This window comes from Trichomycterus rosablanca, chromosome 5, assembly GCF_030014385.1.
Source record: "Trichomycterus rosablanca isolate fTriRos1 chromosome 5, fTriRos1.hap1, whole genome shotgun sequence".
In the NCBI taxonomy this organism is placed as follows: domain Eukaryota; kingdom Metazoa; phylum Chordata; class Actinopteri; order Siluriformes; family Trichomycteridae; genus Trichomycterus; species Trichomycterus rosablanca.
The window spans coordinates 22,636,613-22,654,045 of NC_085992.1; the positions used below are offsets into that span (position 1 = coordinate 22,636,613).

The 17,433-nt window shown below is 39.9% G+C and overlaps 1 protein-coding gene across 1 annotated transcript in view; it reads right to left on the reverse strand.

Annotated features, from left to right (window-relative positions):
* wdr11 (WD repeat domain 11) overlaps positions 1-17,433 on the reverse strand; it is a 158,162-nt gene that overhangs the window by 75,478 nt on the left and 65,251 nt on the right. The window contains exons 9-10 of the mRNA XM_062994980.1: positions 12,814-12,914; positions 9,924-10,103 (exon numbers count right to left, since the gene is read on the reverse strand). Coding sequence (XP_062851050.1) covers positions 9,924-10,103; positions 12,814-12,914 — 281 coding nt within the window. The remainder of the gene's footprint in view (positions 1-9,923; positions 10,104-12,813; positions 12,915-17,433) is intronic.

A 17,433-nucleotide genomic window follows, 5' to 3' on the forward strand; every position in this document is an offset into this window, starting at 1 on the left:
GCCTTAGGTGGATTGAGTTTGTCACACCTAGATTTGTGAGATTCGTATCACTTTTCAATATAACACACTTTCCTTTATAGACAACTATGGGTCAGCAGAATTATCCGCCAGTGATGTGACTTTCTGCAAACATTATTCAAAGACTAGCTGCTATATTTAGGTTCAGCTTTGAGACTCATTTGTCACATTAATGGTCAATGATCATTTCCCACATGTTGAGTCAGACATTCATTGAGACTTTTTGTAATTTTTGTGTAGAGTGTCTACAAGTCAAAGATGGTGACACTTATGAATTATAGCATTGTGTCATTAGGCAGAACATCAATACAGTGAACAGAGGCTGAAGCTAACCACTCTGTTCAGTTTCCATAATACGTCTATGGTGTGAACAAGCAGACATCATTGTTATTCTGCTTTGCTCTCTATCTATTATTGCTCTCACTATTATTGTCCCAAACCAAAGAACCTTTACAAAAAGTTCATTAAATAAAATGTTTCTCTTATATTGTTAAAAATAGCACCACACCATAATGTGTTAGTTTTATTTCATTATTTTTTTTTTTATTCTTTTTTCATTTTTTCATCTAATGACCCATGGTAATTATACTGTAGTTCACAGGATAGGTATGTTTAAGTAAGTTTACTTGGTTAACAGACACTTGCGGTAAAGAAATATAGGAATCTAATAACTCTTTAAAATAGACACAATAAGAAATCAACAATGCAATTACATAGGTATTTTTATTTCTTGTAAATTTAAAAATACACATTTGGGAGTAATCCCAATATTTGTTATTTTAATTATTTGGTAATACAGTAACAGTCATGCTAATAAAGCTTCTTCAACTGAATTGAATAGTACAGCATTGTGGGACCATCATAAATGGAACCAGCTGCAACCAGTAGGACCAATTGCCAGATATGCTGTGAAAACAGTTCTGACCCACCAAGACATAGCCTCCGTAAAACATTTGAAGGAGTCCAGTGGTATCTGGTACCAGGACATTGCCAGCAGATCCTTCAACTTCTGTATGCTGCAAGGTGGATCATGCTACAGAGTAAGTTGGGACCATCTCTTCCATTCAACATAATTGTATTGCTCAAATGTCCAGTTCCAATGCCTGCATTTTCATTGTCGGTACTTTCGATGATGGACAGGAGTTAGCATAAGCACTTATATTTAGGGCTGTCGAAGTTAACGCGATAATAACGCGATAAATAGTGCCGTTAACGCAAATTCTATACAGGAAAAATGTACCTATACAGGCAGTGAGTGCCATGTAGAATTACATCACGAAGACCCGCATTGTTATGTTTTGTACTTAACCAGGAAATACAAATGACACTAGTTATGTGGAGAACGTGTTGTCTTTATTGCTTAATCCACAACTTGGAGCATCACACTTAAACATAACACGCCGTTACCCGCTGGTCACCTGATACACATATCAGCTCAGTGACGTACAGTGGTAACGTGATGCGCAGATCACGTAAATGATATATATCACACGCATGATAATAATAAGCTTTTTTCTCTCTTAATTTTCCCTGACAAGTGAAAAACCAAAATATAGCAACCTTAACATTATGAGGAAGAATTTCAAAGATATTCCTTTGCAATACTTTATCATTTCAAGAATATGATAAAGACTGACCAACACTATTAAGCCAAATCAGCATTGAAAATTGACTTTGTTTTTAATAGCCTTCTACAATGCTGGTGCTTCTTAAAACTGAATATTTTCTTTTAAACATAAGTGTTATTTAAATGCTATTAAATTGTTTTTCAACAAAATCAGCCCAATTTGGCGGATAATCGCCCGAACTGGCAACACTTGAACGTGTTATTATTATCGCGTTAACTTCGACAGCCCTAATAAAAACGTATTCTGATATCCAGTTAGCAGCGTAGGGTTTATATAGCAGCAGGTAGAATAAGGTGAGAATAAGGTGCAAAAACAATGCAATATTGTGCAAAGATGCAAGTAATATAGTCACTAGTATGAGTTGTAAGAACCCAGGGAACAAGACTGTGTTGATTGTGAATGAGTTTTTGTGTATGTTAGTGTATGTACACCGATCAGCCATAACATTAAAACCACCTCCTTTAAAAAAAAAAAATAAAAAATGTAATTAATCGCGATTAACTATATGAAATTCTGAGATTAATTGCGAGTAAAATTTTTAATCGTTTGACAGCCCTACTTATATTATATTGTGGGACATCATAAATGGAATGGGATTTTAATGGATGGAGTGCCTTTATTTGTCATATACTGTATACATATACATATGTATAGTAAAATGCTCATAGGCCAAACTGTGGCTGCATGGTAAAGTTGAGATTCAAACCCACAACCTTTTATTTGATAGCCCAAAGCTCTACACACTAGACTACCACTCTTGTCACACTGCTCTGTTGTCTGCACCGCTATAATCATGCCCTTTGGCCTCAAGAACGCCAGCGCCACTTTTCAGCGGTTGATGAAAGAGGGAAAGTTGAATGAGAAAATGTGCATTACATATACTGATGATAATAATGTCTTTTTCAGACCCCAGCAAAGCATCTTCAACACTTTACATCAAGCTCAGTTGACTCTCAACATAAAGAAATGCTATTTGTTCCTAATGCAGCTGATCCTCCTGGGACATGTGGTGTCTGGCCAGGGTGTGGAGGTACAACCCCAATTTCAATGAAGTTGGGACATTGTGTAAAACATAAATAAAAACAGAATACGATGATTTGCAAATCCTTTTCAACTCATATTCAATCGAATACACTACAAAGACAAGATGTTTAATGTTCAAACGGATAAACTTTATTGTTTTTTTGCAAATATTCACTCATTTTGAATTTGATGCCTGCAACACATTCCAAAAAAGTTGGGACAGGGGCAACAAAAGACTGGGAAAGTTGAGGAATGCTCAAAAAACACCTGTTTGGAACATTACACAGGTGAACAGGTTAATTGGAAATGGGTGAGTGTCATGATTGGGTATAAAGGGAGCATCCCCGAAAGGCTCAGTCGTTCACGAGCAAGGATGGGGCGAGGTTCACCACTTTGTGAACAACTGCGCGAGCAAATAGTCCAACAGTTTAGGAACAAAGTTTCTCAACGTGCAATTGCAAGGAATTTAGGGATTTTATCATCGACAGTCCATAATATTATCGAAAGATTCAGAGAATCTGGAGAAATCTGTGCAAGTAAGCGGCAAGGCCGAAAACCAACATTGAATGCCCGTGACCTTCGATCCCTCAGGTGGCACTGCATTAAAAACCGACATCATTCTGTAACGGATATTACCACATGGGTTCAGAAAACCATTGTCAGTAGGGCTGGGTATCGCCACTAATTTCCTGGATCGATTCGATTCCGATTCACAAGGTCCCGATTCGATTCAATCTTCGATTTTCGATTTTTGATTCGATTTTCGATTCAATTTCGATTCAACACATTTAGGCATATTTGAGTTACATTAACAGGTTTTGTTTAAATATGTACAGATGTTCAGAGAACGAATGTGATAATTGTACAAAGAACACTCATTATTAAAAATATTTGTGTATTTTGTTTACATCAATAATTAATCCAAAACAGAAAACAGTAACATTCATTTTTTATTATTATTTTATATGTCTGACACGCTACAACATTGTAAATGTAATGTAAACATACACCTGGCTGTTGAACCGCTTATGCCAAGTTTACACTACACGACACTCTGATTAACACCTGGCCGCTGTAATGTTCACACTACACGACTGATCGGCGATGGGGGGTTTTACACTACACCATCTATCACCAGGGGGAATCACAGGCGAGCTTCTCTGGTCTCCAAAACTACGTTTTGTCACGAAAACACACGTGAGAAGTGATGAAAGGTTTAATGATACCACGTCCAAACATGCACATCAACAAGTAGCGAGAGATCAAAGTTTGTGCGCTGATGAAATAAATGAATCTGAGTGGATTTGGCAACACGAGCAGCATGGCTTGTACTATAGTGAGTTGGAGGTTAATAAATATTTTGTTTTGTAGAGAACGATCAGGTCAGAAATACTGTAAAACTTGCGTGTGCTGATGTATTCTGATAGAAACTATATTGCGCTCCACCACCTGTTTACAACCTCTCACCTGTGTTTCCCCTCGCTGTTTCTCACATTGATTGAGAGCCGAGTTTTGATCGCAGAGCGAACACCGAGTTCCTCCCGAATCCAGCACCGACCCGTCGCCGAGCGAAAATCAGTGCAAAAAGTTGTGTAGTGGTCATAACTTGAGCTTCTGCCATGCTAAACTGATGTGCAGGTCAGATCTCGTTGCATGAAAAAACACTGGCTGGTCACGCAAAATTAAAGGGGGTAACAGATTTCCGTGTGCACCGTAAAAAGGGGCGTATTTAAAAGATCGTTCTCGCGTTTATATGAATCGATATCGGATCGTTCAAATAAAGATCAAATCGAAAAATCTATTTTATAAACACACCCCTAATTGTCAGTGAACACAGTTCATCACTCCATCTACAAGTGCAAGTTAAAACTCTACCATGCAAAGCGAAAGCCATATATCAACAACACCCAGAAATGCCGCCGGCTTCTCTGGGCCCGAGCTCATCTGAGATGGACTGACGCAAAGTGGAAAAGTGTCCTGTGGTCTGACGAGTCCACATTTCAAATTGTTTTTGGAAATGATGGAAGTCATGTCCTCCGGGCCAAAGAGGAAAAGGACAGTCCGGATTGTTATCAGCGCTAAGTTCAAAAGCCAGCATCTCTGATGGTATGGGGTGTGTTAGTGCCCATGGCATGGGTAACTTGCACATCTGTGAAGGCACCATTAATGCTGAAAGGTACATACAGGTTTTGGAGCAACATATGTTGCCATCCAAGCAAGTCTTTTTCAGGGACGTCCCTGCTTATTTCAGCAAGACAATGCCAAGCCACATTCTGCACGTGTTACAACAGCGTGGCTTCGTACTAAAAGAGTGCGGGTACTAGACTGGCCTGCCTGCAGTCCAGAACTGTCTCCCATTGAAAATGTGTGGCGCATTATGAAGCGCAAAATACGACAACGGAGACCCCGGACTGTTGAGCAACTGAAGTTGTACATCAATCAAGAATGGGAAAGAATTCCACCTACAAAGCTCCAACAATTAGTGTCCTCAGTTCCCAAACGCTTATTGAGTGTTGTTAAAAGGAAAGGTGATGTAACACAGTGGTAAATATACCCCTGTCCCAACTTTTTTGGAACGTGTTGCAGGCATCAAATTCAAAATGAGTGAATATTTGCAAAAAACAATAAAGTTGATCCGTTTGAACATTAAATATCTTGTCTTTGTAGTGTATTCAATTGAATATGGGTTGAAAAGGATTTGCAAATCATCGTATTCTGTTTTTATTTATGTTTTACACAACGTCCCAACTTCATTGGAATTGGGGTTGTAGATCAGGAAAAGGTGGCAGCCATCTGTAGGTACCCAATTCCAACTGATCTGAAGAACCTTCAGAGGTTTTTGGATTTGCTTGGGTGGTTTCATAAATTTATCGTCACTACAGATGACATTTGCTTCATTTAATAATCTAAAAAAGAAAGTCTTGGCTCAACTAAGATGTGGGATAAGATCAATGCTAGTAATGCTGGTTTGAGTGCTGTCCTTACCCAGCAAATCGAAGGTGAGGAAAGGGTTATAGCTTATGCCCCACGAGCCTTGAGGGGAGCTGAGCTGAGATATTCCACCCCAAAGTAAGAATGTTTAGCTGTGATGAAAGCAGCGAAAAGTGGCAGCATTACCTGGAAGTGTTTGACATCTTCACATTGCCCCTAAATGACCTTAATTCACTAAAACACAATGACAAGGTGGACCTTAAGACACCAGGCCTTTAAATTCAGAGTGCATTATGGGTTGCTGCAGTTCGATGCCTAATGCCCTTTCAGGAGCTTCATTTATGCCAACAGGAGACATCTATACGGTGACAGCAACAAGTTACTGTTGCAATTTACCAACTACACCTCAAGATATCAAAGACACATGCACGCAAATAAACAAAACAGGTCAAAGTACCATGTCGGGTCCACGATCACAAGCAACAAGGAATCTTGTTCCAGGTAGTGCTTTCCAAACTTGGAGGCTATCAATTAGTGGTCCCTGAACAAATGATTGACCAATTCCTGGACTATTTTCACAACAGCCCTTTCGAGGGTCAGTCTCACAAAGATTAAAGAGGTGACCTAGCATAGGGAAGAATGTGTGGAAATATGTGATGGAGTGCCAGTACAAAGTACAAAAACCCTTATGTTAAGAAGGGAATTGTTAATATGTTAATATGTTAAGAATAGATTGTATTGGTCCCTTCCCAATGAGTTGCTCAGAGAGCACCATGCTGATAATGGAAGTTGTAGAATATTTCATCATGGGTGGAAATGTTCCCTTTAAGGGATGTCAAGACACCACTGGTATGCAGTATCTTTACACAATTGGTGTGTGTGCTTGCATGGTTTTAGACCAAGATCCACAGTGGACAAGTGACATGATGGCGAAGTTGGGTGAGACATGGGGGGTAACCCAGAAGTTGACTACGGCCTTTCATCCCCAAACCAATCTCACTAAGAGGGTAAACCAAACCACAAAGACTTGGGTCGCTGGTAACCTGAATTTCGAGTGGTCATCAATAGAGCTCATTAATCCAGTGAGGTCTCGCCCACCATGTTAGCTTTAAGGAACTCTATCATGTGCCCACTTGAAAAATTTTTTAATCAAGATTGTACATCACACATGGCAGCATACAACACGTTACTAAACCATACAGAGTTTTAGTAGTATACTATATATATATACAGTATATAATATACTATTTGGTAATATACTATATAATACTATATATACAGTATATATATATATATATATATAGATAAGTATATCTTATATAAGCTTATATAAGATATTCTGTAAGCTTCCAATTATCACCTGTTATGTAAGAGGTAGTATTCAAAGCTAAAACATTAGACATTCCTCACGTACTTCAAAGGCAAACTCACATGGAACATCAATGGAATTTGTATTTGGGTCATGGGACCAAGTCTTTTATTCTGGGAGAAAGAGCTGAATAGTGGCACAAAGAAAAAATCCTTTCTAAAATACTCATATACTGCTCTGTGTCAATAAAGCCTTCCCATTTATGCAAGTCAACCATGCTGCTGTGGGCACTAATGCAGCCCCTAAACCATGACAGATGATGCACTAATAATAGTATGGATAGTCCTTTTGGTCTGTCTTTTGTCTATGCTAACATCTATCTTCATTTATGCTAACTCCTGTCCAACGTCAAAGACAAAAATTTTTATATTTTTTATTACTATTTTATATATGCTCTCTATTTTAAATCTGCTGTGTTTTTAGGATGAACCCAATGCATCTGAATCTTGAATCTCTTGAACAATGGGTATACAGGCATCAAAACTGGACATCAAAGCAATAGAACAGCCTTTCTCAACCGGGGTGCCGCGGCACCCTGTGGCTTCGTCTGGCTTCGTCAGGGGTGCCGTCAAAATATTCTGCCGTTACTGATATTATGAAATAAATTTAAAATACAAAAAAGTCAACTTATCATGAAAATGTAGACCATTAGCCGCCGCAAACATCAAAATTTGTCTCACACGCCCCTTTCCCCATGCTACAACGTCAACGCGTCAATGCAGACTACTAGTATAATGCTTGTGCTTGTAGTATAAGGACAAATAATTGAGAAATAAACTTGTTTAATGATGTTAAATCTGATTGGTTCATGGCGCGTATGTTTTAAAGCAGAAACAAACACAGGCACATCTCCACACAAGAGAGGATTTTTCAGAAACTTTTTTTTGTTTTGTTTTTGTGTGTTAGCAGTCCGAGGGATGCAGAGTGTAAGGTTTTTAATACATTTTAGACTGGGGTGACTTGAAGTTTTGAATATTTTTAAAGGTGCCGTGACTGAAAAAAGGTTGAGAAACACTGCAATAGAAGATGGTCGGCTGGCCCAACAAATCCTGGTTTCTTAGAGATCATGTGGACAGCCAGGCATGTAAGCAACTTTAACCAGCAGAAGAAATGGCAACAGGATGTACTGTAGGACAATCCAACTCACAACTTACAGAAGTTAAAGGACCTGCTGGTAATATACTGCTACCAGATACAGTGTATCACAAAAGTGAGTACACCCCTCACATTTCTGCAAATATTTCATTATATCTTTTCATGGGACAACACTGACAAAATGACACTTTGACACAATGAAAAGTAGTCTGTGTGCAGCTTATATAACAGTGTAAATTTATTCTTCCCTCAAAATAACTCAATATACAGCCATTAATGTCTAAACCACCGGCAACAAAAGTGAGTACACCCCTAAGAGACTACACCCCTAAATGTCCAAATTGAGCACTGCTTGTCATTTTCCCTCCAAAATGTCATGTGACTTGTTAGTGTTACTAGGTCTCAGGTGTGCATAGGGAGCAGGTGTGTTCAATTTAGTAGTACAGCTCTCACACTCTCTCATACTGGTCACTGAAAGTTCCAACATGGCACCTCATGGCAAAGAACTCTCTGAGGATCTTAAAAGACGAATTGTTGCGCTACATGAAGATGGCCAAGGCTACAAGAAGATTGCCAACACCCTGAAACTGGGCTGCAGCACAGTGGCCAAGATCATCCAGCGTTTTAAAAGAGCAGGGTCCACTCAGAACAGACCTCGCGTTGGTCGTCCAAAGAAGCTGAGTGCACGTGCTCAGCGTCACATCCAACTGCTGTCTTTGAAAGATAGGCGCAGGAGTGCTGTCAGCATTGCTGCAGAGATTGAAAAGGTGGGGGGTCAGCCTGTCAGTGCTCAGACCATACGCCGCACACTACATCAAATTGGTCTGCATGGCTGTCACCCCAGAAGGAAGCCTCTTCTGAAGTCTCTACACAAGAAAGCCCGCAAACAGTTTGCTGAAGACATGTCAACAAAGGTCATGGATTACTGGAACCATGTCCTATGAGTCTGATGAGACCAAGATTAATTTGTTTGGTTCAGATGGTCTCAAGCATGTGTGGTGGCAATCAGGTGAGGAGTACAAAGATAAGTGTGTCATGCCTACAGTCAAGCATGGTGGTGGGAATGCCATGGTCTGGGGCTGCATGAGTGCAGCAGGTGTTGGGGAGTTACATTTCATTGAGGGACACATGAACTCCAATATGTACTGTGAAATACTGAAGCAGAGCATGATCCCCTCCCTCCGGAAACTGGGTCGCAGGGCAGTGTTCCAGCATGATAATGACCCCAAACACACCTCTAAGACGACCACTGCTTTATTGAAGAGGCTGAGGGTAAAGGTGATGGACTGGCCAAGCATGTCTCCAGACCTAAACCCAATAGAACATCTTTGGGGCATCCTCAAGCGGAAGGTGGAGGAGCGCAAAGTCTCGAATATCCGCCAGCTCCGTGATGTCGTCATGGAGGAGTGGAAAAGCATTCCAGTGGCAACCTGTGAAGCTCTGGTAAACTCCATGCCCAGGAGAGTTAAAGCAGTTCTGGGAAATAATGGTGGCCACACAAAATATTGACACTTCAGGAACTTTCACTAAGGGGTGTACTCACTTTTGTTGCCGGTGGTTTAGACATTAATGGCTGTATATTGAGTTATTTTGAGGGAAGAATAAATTTACACTGTTATATAAGCTGCACACAGACTACTTTTCATTGTGTCAAAGTGTCATTTTGTCAGTGTTGTCCCATGAAAAGATATACTTAAATATCTGCAGAAATGTGAGGGGTGTACTCACTTTTGTGATACACTGTACAACAGGACTCCTTGTTATGTAGAGTCTATAGTGTCTCAACAAGTCTTCGTTATTTTGACAGCATATTATGCAAGTGGTCCTAAAACTGACCTAAGTCTAGTGTTTGTACTCACCCACGGCCAGGAGAGGCTGGTAGTGCTGGATGTTTTTGGTAGTTAAAGGAGGGCACATGCGTAGTGAGAAGGGTGGCAGGGGCAAACCAGACAGCAGCCCGGTCAGTAGAAACTTCAACTGCACCTCTTCTTGTCCCACTGCAGCCATAGATGAATCCAAACCCAAGATCAAAGTAGGACCTGAAAGGTAAAAAACAAAGATCCAGCATTTGTCTATGAATGTCTTTTCCATGCTAGTCATTTCCAGAAATCAAATCAGAATCAATTTTGATAGAAAATCCCAGCATGTGCAGAACAGCAATTAAGATGGCTTCAAGCCATCTTGGGAAAGAAGCTACGAGCTTGGCACACTTGTTTCTGGACATTTTTGCCCATTACTCTTGGCATATCCTTGCAACCTTTTCAGCTCCTTCCAAAGATGTTCGATTGGATTCAGGTCTGGGCTCTGGCTGGGCCACTCAAGGACATTCACAGACTTTCTCCGAAGCCACTACTTTGTTCTCTTGGCTGTGTGCTTCGGGTCGTTGTCATGTTGGAAGGTAAACCTTCACCCCAGTCTGAGGTCCAGAGCGCTCTGGAGCAGGTTTTCTTCAAGCATCTCGGTGTACTTAGCTGCATTCATCTTTCCTTCTATCAGGACTAGTCGCCCCGTTCCCGCTGCTAAAACACATTCCCACATCATGATGCTGCCACCGCCATGCTTCACTGTAGGGATGGCATTAGTCAGGTGATGAGAGGTGTCTGGTTTCCTCCAGACGTGACACTTGGTATTCAGGCCAAAAAGTTAAATTTGGGTTTCATCAGACCAGAGAATCTTGTTTCTCATGGTGTGAGAGTCCTCTAGGTGCCTTTTGGCAAACTCCAAGCGGGCTGTCATGTGCCTTTTACTAAGGAGTGGCTTCTGTCTGGCCACTCTACCATAAAGGTGTAATTTGTGAAGTGCTGCCTGGATGGTTGATCTTCTGATAGGTTCTCCCATCTCCTCAATCTATTATAAAATGAGTCTGTAATATAATAAAACATGGAGAAGGTGAAAGGGGTGAGCAGACTTTCCGGCTTGACTGTATGTAGGGTTTATTTGCAGCAACCTATTTATTCTGATAGGGAGACAAAGGAACTTCTTAAATTTAACCCCTTGAAATTTTTGCTTACGTTTAAATTTGTTTAAATAAACACTGATATGATGAAGTGAGTAAATAAAATACAGATCCCCTTTGCATCTTTGACATGTAGAGCTTGACATCTGTTTTCCCGAAAACTAGCTGTAACATAGTCTCAACTAAACAGCACGCCTTTCAACAACCCTTCGGTTCATGTGAGATGAGCTCAGGCCCATAGAACTCTGCTTTGAGTTCTTACATAGAACTCTGAGTTTTTACATAGAAATGATGTATGGCTTTCTCTCTGCATAGGAGATTTTCAGGCAGCAGTGAGCTGTGTTGAGTGACAATGCTTTTCCGAGGTCCCGAGGACTGCCAAGCCCATGTGGAGGTGCAGGAAGTTCCTCATACAGTGTCGTCCTTGGGCTGAAAGTTCATGAACATTCAACAATGATTTTTGGCCTTGCACTGCACACCCTGAAATACCCTGAACCTTTTCACAATAGTATGTATTGTTAATGGTAACAGACCCAAATTATCTGCAAACTGAAAATTGATTGACAATTCTCTCAAAAGGTTTGACACAAGGTGGTGAGCAACGTCCTATCATGATACCTTGACCTGATACTAATTCTCCCACATACACAATGTACTGTATATACAAAAATCTCTCTCTCGCTCACACACACACACACACACACCTAATAATCTAAAAATAAATAGTAGAAAGCATCAGTTATACTCTGGGGAAAACAAGGCTTGTAAAGTCTTATTTTATGTGATAGACACTTAAAATATAGAGGCAAGGACTGAGGTTTGTGATCTGTGAGTTTGTAGACGCCAGTATTATACAGCAATTAATACATTTTATGAGCATTTTTCAGTATTACCTTTTTAACTTGTAAAAATTAGATGAGTAAAACAAATAATGATTTCCCATACATTTGAAAAACCCAATTCTGTCTTCCACTGTTCCAGAGATACCAGATCGCATCCGAGGAGAGCACGTCGCTGTACATGCCTCTTCCGACACGTGTACAGCCCTCCTCTTCTCGCCCCTGCTTTCTGCACAGGCGTCTCTTCCGCAATCAGGGTCCTTACACAGCGTATGAAGATCCACCCACCCACACATAGTCCGGCCCCCACCCTGCAGATACGGTGGCCAATTAGTATCTGCTGCAGGCACTGCCAATTATGCCGGCTAGATGGCGCCCAGCAGACCGGAGGCAACACCGAGTTTCGAACCGAGGAGTTCAGAAACTCTGTGCTGGTGTGCAAGCGGAATATCTCGCTGTGCCACCTGGGCGCCTATATGTCTGAAACTTTTTTTTTACACATTTTTACAATATTAAGCTATAATGAATGTGACAATTTTGAGTTTTCCTTAAGTCTGATAAGGTCACATTTGATTTGGGGAGGTGCAAATACATAATACATGAATGCAATAGCCACCAGGGTGCAGGTGTGCATCCTGCTTTATTTAGATTAAACAGGAGCTCCGAGGTTATAAACATCAGTGCACAGATAGTACAGGTTCACACACAAATCAGTCCCAAAGCTACTTTAACTTCTGTCTGGAAGTTTCTCTGTCAGAGCAAATGTGAAGAAGACAATGTGAAATTCTTATTTAGCTATTTTGCACTGACACACTTGACACAAACAAAGATGCATTTCTTGCTTGGTCGACATTTTTCAGGTTGCTAGTGAAGATAAACTGTCATGAATCAGAAATTCGGTCCAGTATATGTCTAACATGCCTGTACAGTTGTGTCTTAAGTAGGAAGCCTTACCAATCATTGTGTTCAGAGAAAGGTCTGGAATGCGTTTCTGGTTCTGACCCAATGGAGTCCCGCAAAAATGAACTGGTGAGTAGAGCAGGGACAAGCCTGAACTGTAATTGAATGGAAAACAAACAGAGGGGAAAACAAGTGAGTTAATTGCTGGCTATGTTTACTTGCAACGAATTCTGTGAACTTGACTAAACAAACACTTCTATTTATTTATTTATATGTAATAAAAAAAACATCAGGTTGATTAAATTTGGTACTTTCGTGCTGATTCGAGGGAATATAAATCAAGGAGAGACGCTTTAGCAGAGCAGTATTAGATTACTATGACTATGAATGTGCAGATGCACAGTCGAATATAAAGAGAACAATATGCAGCTGACAGTACCCCACTGCTTGAGCACTATTTGATATTTCAATACAACCCCAAATCAGAAAAAGTTGGGACAATATGAAAAAAGCAAATCAAATAAAAATGCAGTGTTCCGTACATTTACTTTGACTTTTATTTAATTGCAGACAGTTTGAACCCAAGATATTTCATTATTTATCTGTTCAACTTCATTTCATTTGTTAATAAACCTTCATTCCTGCATTTCAGGCCTGCAACACATTCCAAAAAAAGTTGGGACAGGGGCAATTTAAGGCTAGTAATGAAATGAAAAAATTCAATAATTATGTCATTTCAAACAGGTGATTTTAATCAAGATTCAATACAAAAGAAGCATCCAGGAAAGGCTGAGTCTCTGATGAGCAAAGATGGCCAGAGGATCTCCAGTTTATCAACAAATATCATTGAACGATTCAAGGAATCAGGAGGAATTTTAATGCGTAAAAGTCAAGGGCGCAAGCTTAAGCTGAACGCCCGTGATCTTCGATCCCACTGCATTAAGAACCACCACTTAACAATAGCTGATATAACCACATGGGCATGGGATTATTTTGGCAAATCTTTGTCAACCACTTAAAACTTTACTGTGCAGAAAAGAAGCCTTATGTTAACCATGTCCAAAAACGGCGTTGACTTCTCTGGGCTCGGAGGCATCTAGGATAGACCACACAGTGAAAACGTGTATTGTGGTCAGATAAATCAGCATTCCGGGTCTTTTTTTTTTCTGGAAAAAATGGATGCCGTGTGCTCCAAACCAAAGATGAAAAGGACCATCCAGACTGTTATCAGCAACAAGTCCAAAAGTCAGGGTCTGTCATGGTGTGGGACTGTCATTATCACTTCTGTGATGGCAGCATTAATGCAGAAAAGTACATTGAGATCTTAGAGCAACATATGCTGCCTTCAAGACGTCATCTTTTCCAGGGATGTTCATGCATTTTTCAAGAAGACAATGCAAAACCACATGCTGCACACAGTACAAAGGCATGGCTGCGGAAGAAGAGGGTACGGGTACTGGACTGGCCTGCCTGCAGTCCTGAACTGTCCCCGATAGAGAATGTGTGGACAATTTTGAAACGAACAGGGCGACAATGACCCTGTACTGTTGCACATCTTAAGACGTGTTTGCAGGAAGAATGGGACAAAATAAAAACACCTGAAACATTAAATCACTTGGTATCATCGGTGCCAAAACAAAGTGTGGTGAAAAGAAATGGCAACATTACAAAGTGGTAAATGCTTTACCGTCCCAACTTTTTTTGGAATGTGTTGCAGGCCTGAAATGCAGGAATGGATGTTGACCAGACAAAACATGAAATATCTTAAGTTCATACTGCAATGAAATCAAAGTCAAAGTAAGAAACTCTGTGTTTTTTAATTATTTGCATTTTCCATGCTGTCCTTTTTCTGATTTGGGGTTGTATTTGAAATGTTTAACAAGGTATTAATAGTAATAGTAAAAATGAACATTTCTAGGTAAATGAATAAAAGCAGTTAGATATCTGAGAGCAAGAATGTGCTAAAAAAAAAACTTGCCAGAGATTTTTTTTTGTTCTCTGGAATGAACACCCCACACAAGTAAATCAAATCTGACTATTTGTAATTCTGCAACATCAGCTGTTATTTGTTTATCACATTTTTCAGGATCTCACAGATATGTCAACATCCTAATGAAATCAACATATTTTAATGGCAGCACCTGCTGCCATTTTTCTGCACCCTAGTTCCTATGTTTTCATGCATAGTGAGTCGCTTGGTCCACAATTTTTCCATAAAGACCACTTCTGGCCAGACCTCTCCGAACAGTAGATGAGTGTACCTGGGTCCCACTGGTTTCTGAAAGTTCTGAGCTGATGGCCCTGCTGGACATCTTCTGATTTTGCAGGGAAGTAAGCATGATGTGTCTTGACTAAGCTTCTTTGGCCGACCACTGCATCTGAGTCATTCCTACAATTCAATGCCTTTTGTGTCCCCAGTACTGATCATTGTATTTATTAAATACATTTTAAACAATACAATTTTCTAAACATCTTACTGAAACAATTAACACTTTCAAATACTAAACACAATGTTTTATACCCCGCCAACCCAAAATAAAATGACTATATACATACTGTTTTTATCTCTTAGATACCAGAGGTTTTCCCATGTCCCCAGTTCTGTACATTCTGATGAAAACATGAGGTTTAATCATGAAAATATATCAGTCTTTCAATACTGTTTAAAAGGTTTTGCTTAAGTCCCTCTAAACCTTGCATTTTTTTTTTCTTTATGAGTTTCATTTTATTGCTGATTATGAGGGTTTTTTTACACGTCCCTCAGATTGCTGTCCACCCTGTTATTTCTTATCACTGTCTCTTAAAATGAAGAACTGTTTTACATACTGACATCATTTCCTGGAGCTCACATAATCTTTTTGGAAGGAAAACAACTGTGGAAGATGAGTGGCTAACTCCTCATTTTAATGTTGTTTTTCCCACATTTTATCCTAAAAGTCTTATATGGTCAACCATAACATGTCCACCTTGTTATGGGATACATGAGAAAAAGCAATACGATTTGATCACTTAAAAAATTATCACACTAAAAAGCAGAGAATTCTTTGTCTGAATTTACTTTTATGCTAGCATGGTTTTGCTCACTCGCTAGCTAATGGCTAATTTTATGTCAGAATGTCCACCCTGTTATGGTCGTAACAGGGTGGATGTCACAGTGTATATGAGGTGCATGTGTAATTTAGCTTGACCAATATTGGCAAAGTACACTCCCCTCCAAAGGTATTGGAACAGTGAGGCCAATCCCTTTATTTTTGCTGTAGACTGAAAACATTTGGGTTTGACATTAAAAGAAGAATATGAGACAAAAGATCAACATTTCAGCTTTTATTTCCAGGTATTTACATCTGGATCTGATACACAGTTCAGAAGATAGCACCTTTTGTCTGAACCCACCCATTTTTCTTGTGAGCAAAAGTATTGGAACATGTGACTGTCAGGTGTGTTTTGTTGCCCAGGTGTGTACTGTTACACTGATTATTCAAACAATAAATAGCGCTGAATGTCTACGCTCAGTTTCAGATTTGGGTTTTGCCTGTGCATTTATAGTTAGAGGAGTAACCAACATGAAAACCAGAGAGCTGTCTATGGGTGAAAAACAAGCAATTGTGAAGCTGAGAGAAGATGTAAAATCAATCAGAGCCATTGCACAAATATTGGCCATACAACCGTTTGGAATGTCCTGAAGAAGAAAGTCGTCACTGGTGTACTAAGTAACAGATGTCAAACAGGTAGACCCAGGAAAACAACAGTAGTTGATGACAGAAACATTGTGCGTGCTGTAAAGAAAAACCCTAAAACAACTGTTAGTGACATCAGCAACAACCTCCAGAGGGCAGGAGTGAAGGTATCACAATCTACTGTTCGCAGAAGACTTCATGAACAAAAGTACAGAGGCTTCACCAGAAGATGCAAACCACTAATAAGCAAGAAGAATAGGAAGGCCAGGCTGGAATTTGCCAAGAAGTACAGAGACAAGCCTCAGAAATTCTGGGACAAAGTTTTATGGACTGATGAGACAAAGATTAACTTTTACCAATCTGATGGAAAGGTTAAAGTTTGGAGAAAGAAAGGATCTGCTCATGATCCCAAACATACAACATACTGTGTTTTACATCATCTGTAAAACACAGTGGCGGTAATGTCATGGCTTCTTCTGGGACGGGCTCATTAATCTTCATTGATGATGTCACGTATGATGGCAGCAGTACAATGAACTCAGAAGTCTACAGAAACATTTTGTCTGTCAATTTAAAGAAGGATGCAACCAAACTGATTGGGAGATTCTTTATCATGCAGCAAGATAATGACCCAAAACACACTGCCAAAACTACAAAGGAGTTCATCAGGGGCAGGAAGTGGAAGGTTTTGGACTGGCCTAGTCAATCTCCAGACTTAAACCCTATAGAGCATGCATTTTTCCTGCTAAAGAGGAGACTGAAGGGAGTAACCCCCCAAAACAAACACCAACTGAAAGAGGCTTTAAAAGCCTGGAAAAACATCACAAAAGAAGAATGCAAAAGTTTAGTGATGTCAATGGGTCACAGGCTTGATGCAGTTATTGCAAGCAAAGGATTTGCAACTAAATATTAAGTCTTATTGCTTACAAGAAAAAGGTGCTATCTTCTGAAGTGTGTATCAGATCCAGATGTAAATACCTGAAATAAAAGCTGAAAT